The sequence below is a fragment of the Fistularia commersonii genome, chromosome 15, assembly GCF_037954325.1.
Source record: "Fistularia commersonii isolate RoL2024-O1a breed Wild chromosome 15, RoL_Fcom_v1.0, whole genome shotgun sequence".
In the NCBI taxonomy this organism is placed as follows: Eukaryota; Metazoa; Chordata; class Actinopteri; order Syngnathiformes; family Fistulariidae; genus Fistularia; species Fistularia commersonii.
Window position 1 is genome coordinate 4,736,457 of NC_141298.1, and position 10,280 is coordinate 4,746,736.

Here is a 10,280-nt window from a genome sequence, read left to right on the forward strand (position 1 = left end):
CAGTATGTCTTCAGTGGAATCAATTCATGTGTGTGCGCACGTGCACACACACACACGAACACACACAACTTGCATCAAGTGAAACAGTGATTCACAATGTTTAAATAGAGACGGTGGCTGCTTAGATAAGGATTTGCATCATATTACTTAATAGTAGAGAGAATCGTCACCGTTGAATCAGAAAAAAATTGACCTGACTCTTTGCAAGCGGAGCCCTATTCATCTTGAACTGTAACAACAAAATATAACCTGTGGTTGTTGTGGTTATGGTTGTACCCTGACAATGTGATACAAATAAACAAGACTTAAATCGTCAATTATTATTAACTTTGACCAATCTATATTTTGCCTGCTGATGATGACACTAAAAGATTACTCTGTGTGAAAAATGAAATATTTTTATATATTCTATGTTTCTATCGTTGCCATTAAATTGTTTCAAACCCAACATGTGATTCCTTTTAACGCTATAGATAAAAATAGAAGATTATTTTTCCTCTGATAATTGCCAATCACCATACCTCTGTGTGTCAACAGGATGCATTTCTGATGGAAACCGATGCGAGGATTCGCTCAGAAATTACAGAGCATTGCCTCGCCAACGCCAGCCGTTCGGGTCTAAACCATGACAGCTCTGAGTCACGACCCACTCATGATACCTCAGCATCACCTGGAACCAAGTGAAATGCATTTACCACCTAGAACAGCTAACCTTGTACACAACAGCACAGAAACTAGTGATGGATTCTGGCCAGCAGACATCTTGTCCCAGTTGCCCTCAGCCTGAACAGCTGACACTCAGATAAATGTGAATAATAATTCGTCTGCAAATAATGATAACCATAAAACTCCTAACCTGAGTAATAAATGTGAAGAAGAGCTCCCTCATGAAACGGGGGGGCCTGCCCTGCTGCTTACTGTCTAACATTCGTAACAAGCAATTTTGTGAGCTTGCTTCAAACGTGAATCACCGAGAAATAAAGAGAACCGAAACCCCCACTCATTTGAGTCCTCTGCTCTCCCCTCCTTGCAATATTCGACCCGTACGTGTTGCAAATCCCTGTTTGCTTGTGTCCCATCATTGGTTAATGTTTGCGGTGATGTATTGCATATAATTCTCAGAGGTGTGTGTATGTGTGTGTAGAGGTTGTGCCGTAGCGTCATTACTCTGACGGAGGTAGCAGCCATGAACTCAGTCGGATCCCATCTGCATAAATCAGCAGAGGCTGACATTCAATGGCATTACAACCTGCAACAATACTGCAGAGAGCAGGCAGCTACAGTGCCAGTCTGGAAGCTCAATGCTTCTCAGGACAGGCATGGAACATGAATGAAGAGGACAGAATGAAACACACAGAACACCCACAGACATACAACATATATACGTCATGTACTTTTTTTCAGGTTTTTGATAATTTGTCTCCAGAGATATCTTTTGTGGCAATAATTGTATCCTGTACTTCATGAGCTACCAATAGACTGCCTTACCTCGAGTAATAGCATGAAACAAAATGCAACGGTGCGGTGCAAACCATTTGCACCATGTTGTAAAAAAATAAAATATTCATAAATAAAGGTAAGGTCTTAAGTTTTACCCACGCCTCATTAATCAATTTCAGCATTTTGCAAAGAGTTAGATAATATAATCAGTGGGGGATATGAAATACGCAGATCGACTGATTAAAAGTGGAAAATTGAAGGTTTTTCTCAATACAGATTCATAACAAAAATGGCAATTCAAACAGTGGACTGTTCAATTTTGATTATATTTTTAGCCACCCTAATGTGCAATATCTGACTCTTACTTGCACTGGTATTAGTTCGTGTATATCCTTTTTGGTGTGAACCACTAAATTTCCTTTTTTTCCAACTTTCATTATCATATTTCAATCCTATTCACTCCTTTTCTTTCAACCTATTTTTAAGGTACAGCTTTTGTTTTTTTTTTACTTTACTATGAGTTCAAGAAATAGTCACTTTAGTTCACGAATGTCTGCTGGCTGCGGTTCCATCTCCACCTTAAACATAAACCTCCCCTTTACCTTCAGACGATCCCATTTGGCCACGGCGAATGTGAAAGATCAGAACAGAGACTTAGTTCATCTTCTGAGTGATATGCTGCGTTAAATTTGGTATGGAGACATCAGATCCTCCATTGACAAGAGTGTTCTACTGAGATTAACACAGATCTTAACCTAGCAGGGCAGCTTCTGAGATGCACGGATAACGTCTCACTTAGATAACAGCTTCACATATTTCTATAAATACGAAGAGTCACAGCCTCAATGTTTTGCACAACGTGGTAATTTCTGAAGAAGAATAGAAAATGACAATAACCCCTCTAACTGGTACAACAGACATTTTATGATCATATGGAAATTGTGCATCAAAACACCTCCACCAGATAACTGAAGTGTAATAGGATGTGTGGATCTAGATAACTGCTGAGTATCCTCAGTCCGTGTTTACACACGATCATAGAATAAACACTTAGTTCGGTCTGCACCATAGGTATACATATAGATAAGAGGGTGTGCACAATTTGAATCAAATGTAAAGAACTTTATCTCAATATTCTATTATACTGTATTCGATGTTTGTTTTCATTTATCCAAATCAAATTTCTTTTAGTCAACATTTTCACCTGTATGAAACTATTCAATCCTATATGAACACATGGTTAACTTTTCAGGTCAAATTGACAGAGCCTCAATCTGAAAAAAAAAAACTAAAAAAAAGTTATTTGTTTATACCCGTGAACTCGGGACAGTGATTGGATACCTTTTGTGTACATCAGTAGGATGTAATTAAATTAATGACAAGTTTGAATGGCAAACCCTACAATATGAAGGGTGTAAGTCATCAATTTGACTCATGTAAGTGCTGTGATGAATGAGCAAAAACTGAATTAGTCTCATGACTAATATATCTTATCAAAGATCCAGTGGTAATTGACAGATGAGAATGACAAGCAATGGGTGTCAGAGTAGACTTTTAGCATGTTGCTGCTGCCAATGTGACTCCTCCCTTGTTCTTTGTCTGCATCGACCCCCCCCTCTTCCTCTTCAATCATCACCCATGTGGTCATGGCGACCAACCAATCTCTTCTGCCTCATCCAAAGGGGCCCCAAGAGAGGGGGTTCACACTCGAGCCACCCATCAAACTTCAGCTTTTTTTTTCCCATAGAAGTCTGGATATTCTAATGTGATGGAAGAGGCTGTGGATTAGTGAATTAGAAACACAAGTCCCTGGGTTTTTGGAACTAGTGGGTCACGATGATTGGAAGAAACTTTGCAGCTGGATATCTCAACTTGTGTTTCTTATTGTTGTCATGTGTCATTGCACTGAAGAAATTATGCCTAACATATTTTTTATTGCTGTAATGTGTCATTGCACTGAATAAAAATAAAAAAATTCTATCCCAACATCTGTTTTCAGTAACTCACACCAAATATATATATATATATATATATATATGTTTTTTTTTTTTTTTTAATTAATGCTGATAATAAAAATGACCTACTGTAAATCAATGGCGTCAACTGATCGGCATTAATGCATTCATGGTGGTAGTAATGACCACAGGGAAGTGTAACATGGGATGTTGAAAAAGTTTGGTTGAAAGGCTGGGAAGCTGGTTAGAACCACCAGGCAGGATGTCGAGAGAAAGACCAAAGAGGAGATTTATGGATGAAGTGAAAGAGGACATGAAGTTAGTTGTTGTGAGAGAAGGGGAGGCAGAGGAAAGGGTTAGATAGAGGAAGATGATTCGTGGTGGCGGCCATCGGAGGAAGCAGCCAAAAGGAATAGAAGATTAATCAGGAATGGTCTATGGTCTACATGTAGGAATTCTAACCGGACCATAGCACTATAATTTCAATCTGGGATAAGCCCAACAAATTTTAGGTGGGCCTTTTTATTTACAGAAGTTGATACCATGTGACACACACCTGAAATTTTGTCCTGCATATGACGTGACTCTATATTATCAAGAAATCATCTACCATTAATTAAGAAACTGGTAGGCAGCGCAGGGCGACATTTTTTCTCTCATTAAAAGTCAATTTAGAAATGGAGCTTTCTCTCTCTCTCTATTCAACTTTTACAAATAGCCGGGCAAGATTATCCGAACATAGCGATATTTTCCTTAACCGCAAAACTACAGTTGATGAGCAACCCAACTTCATCACTCAGTCTCTTTCTCTCGGTCCCTCTCTCCCTCACTAACACACACACTATGAATATCATAAGCATATCATTTGAATAAATGGAACCAAAATATTCAGACAAACAAATATCACTGAACATTTTTTTTTTTTTTTTGGAAAATTAAAGTTATGGCTGGCATCATAAACTGTGCTTCTCAGGCCTACAGTGAGAAACACAGCAGGTGCCAAATTCTGACTCTGAATTCCTGAAAACAAACCAGCAGAACCAAGCAAGCTTTTCATTCTCTTTGGAATCTGTATGCCTGTGATCCAAAGCTCATTTCTCCGAGCGGAGAATTAATTCTCGATTCTTGTTTGGGAGGAACTGGATGTAGACCCATGTTTCATTGATATACCGGATTTCTTGGTGCAGCAATTAAACACCTCTTATACAACATAATGCTTGGTGTTTATTTACTTTCATTTTTTTTTTTTGCTAATTTATTTGCTACACAAAGATGATTTGTGAAAAACTCACATTTGCAAAACAAGCAATGTTTAGAATTAAATATAACCTCCAAAATGTATTTTGAATTCTTGGGAAACTGACCAGTTGAATTATTTTAATAAGATTTAAATTAGATTTTTTTTTTTACTTGATTTCAGCTTAATTTCTCTTGTAGATTTGATCAAAAAATAAAAATCAAATAAAAAAGTCAAAATGGGCTTACCAGCAGATGAAATTTGGCTCATGGGACCTTTTGCTCTGGAAACTGTAACAGATATGACATTTCAAACATTTTGTCATATTTATATTTTGGCTATTTGTTTTTTGTTACTCCCAACATCCCGGCAAGTTTGACATCGTTGGTCAAATAGGGTAAATTTTCTGTCAACCTCCTTACCATGCATTAAGCAGAGCCACAAGTTCACTTTAGAAATAAACAAACATTGATCTGTTCACATTTTGTATATAGAGCGTGTGTTTTTTTTTTTTTAATCCATGAAACAGATCATGTTTAATGTCCTATCCATTGTGAATGTAGGGGATGACGGGGGCTTTCTGACGGAAGGAATAGGTCAGCGTTGGTTGTAATCATTCATCGTTGCCTGACATTATGGCTGAGCAATTAGGCAGGACAGTTGTGTGCTTTACTAATGAACAATGGTTGAATGGAGCATCCCTCCATCCCCTGCCATCCATCACTCAGAAAACAGTTTTCCAAGCTTGCATGTCACATATACACACACACACACTCACTCCGCTGGCTCCCCTAAACATGAGCATCCGCCCCATACACACATGCTCTGCTGCTGGGCGGCTGGAGGTGTTTCCACTGGTTTGATGAGTTTCTGGCTGCTGCTCTGAGCCTCCCCGCTGAATGTGTGGCTGCTTCGCCTCTTCATCTTTCCCCCTTGTCAACACAATCCCTTCATCCATCCGTCCTGAGGCCCATGCCCTGTGGGGGCCGATCTGCCCCTCACAGCGTCCTCTGGGTGCTCTCGGTTTCTCCTCCGGTGCCCCTCCTACCACACACACAGCACATTAGTCTTTGTGCCCCGGTGAGGAGCTTTTGATTTATTACATGAGCTGTTCAAAACTGCACTCGGATCCTAGAGTATTTAGTAACTTTACATTTACAGCTTACTTGCAATACAGAACAAATTCAAGGCAAACCTTGTCAAGCTAAAAATGATTTAAAAAGGTAGGAATAGTACGTCTGAGAAATCTTAACCAGGAAGTTACAGTGTGGTCTGTTAGAAAGAAGCATCATTTTGACCCACACTTGGATTTGAGAAAAATTCGGATCGGAGGCTGATAATTGGACTTCTCTGTGCCAGAAAACTTCTAATAGGGAAACTGAAAAATTTGTTGATGCCAAAGATGGCATATGTATGAATCAAAGGCCCCTTACACACACTAAAAAAAAAACTGGTCAATTCACAGAACAGCAAGCCTGAGCACACACAAGTGTTGCCCTTTTACATATGTAGGGCACAGCAAGAGATTTTATATGACAAGAGGTGGGAGGCATTTAGGTGGAGTGTGCAGGAGGAAAGTCAAGATAGATTTGGGATTTCTGAGTTTTATCATCTCTCACTACAGGATGTTAAGATGAAAACAAGCTGATATGGGATTTCATATTTGCTCATAGTGTACTTAACTAAACCTGACCCAGCCAGTGCTGTTGGAGCAGCTAAATGATATGCTGTACATGATTCACTGAGTACAAGTGGGCACTATAAAAGGATACAATAAAACTTTGAACCCTGTTACACCAAGCAATTCTATGTTCAGATTTATAGAATCTGTTTACATACCTTGTGGCACATGTTTTATCGCCTCTTAAATGCTGAAATAAGACAAAGATATAGCCTTCAACACTAGCAGTTAGTTTGGTAGGTGAAAAATTAACCACAATGAACTGCAATATAAGTAATGCCATTAGTGTTGCAGCGCCACCAAAATGGATACAACCTGAGATTCCAAAGATATATAAGGGATGAAGATGGTAAAAATTTCTCATTATTATTGATGGTTTGAGCATCCCCACTCCATCACTGTAGTCAACCTCTGTCAATTTTTTGTTGTGTGAAGAACACAAGAACTTTAAAGGGTACCAATCTTTTGACCATAGCAATTTCAAGCAAGCGGCTGCATTTTATTATCAGCCAGCTTGTTTTTGTTTGTTACACTCCTTTTTGACCCAATAACCATTCCCTGTCATCATCAGAGTATCACTGCATAGACATTTAAAATGTAGTGTTCTGTGGTTGTATCCCCATGGGTTTCTCTCTTAAAGACCCTGCGTTCAAAGGAGACATATTCTAAATTATTCTGTGATTATAAACATTTTTAGGTTTCATGATACAAAATAAATAACTAAGCTACTTCAAAAAAGTCAGGTTCAGATAAATGGAATTCGGTCTAAGTCAATGACTGAATCTGGAAAAACTGGTATAATTGGGCTCTAAAACAAATGTTACGTGCCAGATATCCATGCAAACATATTAATTTCCTTTGAATCAGTATGACCTTTTATTATTTTATTTCTTTCAAATTTCTTTGGTTTATCATTAAAATAGCCGACTGCACTGTCTTCAATCTAAATTATTATTTCATACTAGATATTGACCGAAAAAAATTTAACGTGGTCCAAGAAAGACCGATATAACGTTAAAAACATATTATGAAGCTTGCAATGATAGAAAATTAAGACTATTTTGAAAAGCATTTTTTGGTCCAGGATTAAATGTATAAAGTTTGACTAGAGTTCAGCTGATGTCAATCCAACGCATCTCATAGAGTCCGCTTTTAAATGTCTCACAATAATTTACACCCCGTTTTGTCTGAGTAGTTGTCATATGGAAATTTTGGCCTTCTCTTCTAATATGTTTGGGCATCACACTGGTGAGGAGTGTTTTTTAATTAGTTATTTAATATGGGGCATAAGGCTGGGATTAAATAAGTAAAAAAATGGTAGTTGTGGAGATATGGACATCTGTTAAGTGAATCATATATTGGAAAGTTCAACATTCAATAACTCAACCTCCAAGTTTTCATTCACTTATCAATATATGGAATATGCAGATTTTGGTTCCTGTTGATGAGATCTTTGCATCTGGGTAACACATCTCTGTGGAATATTGACCTGACAGCCGCTAAATGAAAACATTGTGGATTATACCAGTTATTTCTTGCAGTGACAAAGGATAAAAATAGCAAAAAGAAAAAAAAATCATCTTTATGATGACTGTAGACAAAACCAATCCTGCAAGATCTAAATCAATACCGTTTCAAGAATGAAGTCGTAGAAAGGCTGATGAAGGTAAATATCTTCTTTGACAATGGTGCAATTCTGAGACACAACTCAATATGAGAGATGGATAAAAATGTGACTTATTCCCCGTGCTAGTAAACTTCTCCTCAATAAAACCAAGCTGCCATACCCGGGAATGTGACAACTACTTCACAAACATTTTCAACTTTATGAATGTGATACCTGAGTTCAATGTTTTCTGACCTGGGGGATCTTTTCAGTTGCCTAATAATTAACTTTTAAATTAGCTTCTGACCAGTGCTGTGAACACAAAAATTTAACTGCTATGTGCAGCAACACTGAAAAGCCACAAAACTCACTGCAAGTCTTTTGCTCTCCTGTTGTCAGCCAAGGACGGGTCTGTTACTGCAACAGCTTTGGATTGTTTGGTCATCTCACTGTCTGTTTTGTTGAGTACACAATACATGTTTTTCTGTCACACATAAAATAACAGGTTTCTCTTTTTTCGCGTGTCAACATTGTCTGTGAAAATCACTATTTTCAGTCATTCAGGCTCCTGCCATTTCTCTCACATCTCTGAATAATGAAGAAACTTCAGCTAAAAACACACGAATTTTCTTTTTCTATTTTTTGTGTAAAAGTACAATAGTTACACCATGTAAAGGTTCTTACTTCAATGTGGGAAATACAGTTATACACCCTGTTCCCCCTGGGGTTTTCAAGATCAGGTCAGTCTCTTTTATGTCAATGAACAAGTGTGTCAGAGGGGGGAGAGAAATGTTTAGAGTGAAAATAGTTTAGAAACGGCTTTCAAGGATATCAAACCATTTAGGAATATGCTGCTCCAAGGAGGTCCAGGGGAAAAGAGAATCACTCCAGCCTACTTAAAAAAAAAAAATCAGCAAAACTCTCACATACAGCTCTGCACAGTTCTCCTGAGAAGCTGATCATATCCAGCCAGCTCTTTGATTCATTTTGTACTTTCACTTAACTTTTTTTCCCTTTTATTTGGCATCTTTTTTTTTTTCTCGCAGAAAATGGATCGCATTTACTTTCTTAGCATCTCCCACTCTCCCTCTTTGTTCTGTCAGCCCCCACATTTCTGCCTTTGTCGGCTGTTCCCTCAGCTCTCCGGCTCACAGGTGTCCTGATTCGTCACTCCCTCCCCCGCCATCTCATCCAAAGGGTTAATCAAGTATACTTCCTTTTTTCCTTACTGCCCCAACTTTGACTCCAATATCAAAATGAAGTGTATACATTCACAGCTCATTTTCCATCTATTTTTCTTTGATAAGTTAAGTTATGCTCATACACATGGTCAGATGATTTTCTTAGTCATTCAGTCAAATTCAGACAAATTTGACTGAATGACAAAAAAAGTTAAATAGAACCTCAAGATGTCTTTCTTGCACACTAGGTTAACCAGGTTTTAATGCAGAAAGTAAATACTCAAGAGAGTAAATACTCAAATCACATTTTTTATTGTGCTTCCATAACTCATTTATGGTGCAATATTACACCTCTAATATCCCAAACTTAAATGTGTATGTTTAATGATATTTCAAAATTTTCAGTATGACCACCTATCACAGTTTGGTATTGTTTTTTTTTATTTTAAAAACAGTCCATACATTTTATCCCAATAACCATCTCTTCCCCCATCCTCAAATGTCCACCAAAAGAAAATTCTGCTACTCCGAGCCTTGACACCTGCTATGGCACCTTTTGATAAATTTACATTCAAAGAGGTTAGGCGTCTGCTGGCGGCTCCCCTCCACCGCCTTTAATCAATGAAACATTTTGTGGGCCTCCAGAGAGCCAGTAGAGCCGAAGATAAATATTGGCAGAAAAGAAAAATGTGTTGTCCTTCCCAATCGAGGGGCATAATGATATTCAGAAGGAGACCCCCTGCTGAGACAAGAGGCAAACTGTTCCTAAGCAACAAAACACATTTTACCTCTTGGAGTTCTCTCAATAAAGACAGCAGTGGGCTTTCTCTTTTTTTCTTTTTTTTTTTTTTGCAAAGGTGTGTCTGTGATTGTGGTTGTGTGTGTGTGTGTGTGTGTGTGTGTGTGTGTGTGTGTGTGTTTGTGTGTGTGGGTCTTTAGAAAGAGGTCGTTAGAGATTTTACTTGCAACATTTCAATGAAGCAATTTAATACTGTTGACTAAAAACTGCACATCTGCAAATCCAAATGCTGCCACAGACTCGTACGCGCATACCTGTACACGTTTACCTCAAGTGATGCTTCATTGGTTATTTTGGACAAATGTGAGAGGTTATTGCTGCTGTGCAATTTTTGAGCTGTTCCGTTTGACTTTGTCCTTGAAATCACGTGTTTTGTTTATT

General features: G+C 38.2%; 1 protein-coding gene across 1 annotated transcript in view; it reads left to right on the forward strand.

Moving 5' to 3' along the window:
• The window catches only part of LOC147226268 (protein phosphatase 1 regulatory subunit 37), a 51,874-nt gene extending 50,876 nt beyond the window's left edge, over window positions 1–998 (forward strand). Inside the window, exon 13 of the mRNA XM_086161098.1 lies at window positions 538–998. Within this exon, the coding sequence (XP_086017224.1) occupies window positions 538–684 (147 nt within the window). The 3' untranslated portion in view covers window positions 685–998. The remainder of the gene's footprint in view (window positions 1–537) is intronic.
• The last annotated feature ends 9,282 nt before the right edge of the window (window positions 999–10,280 follow it).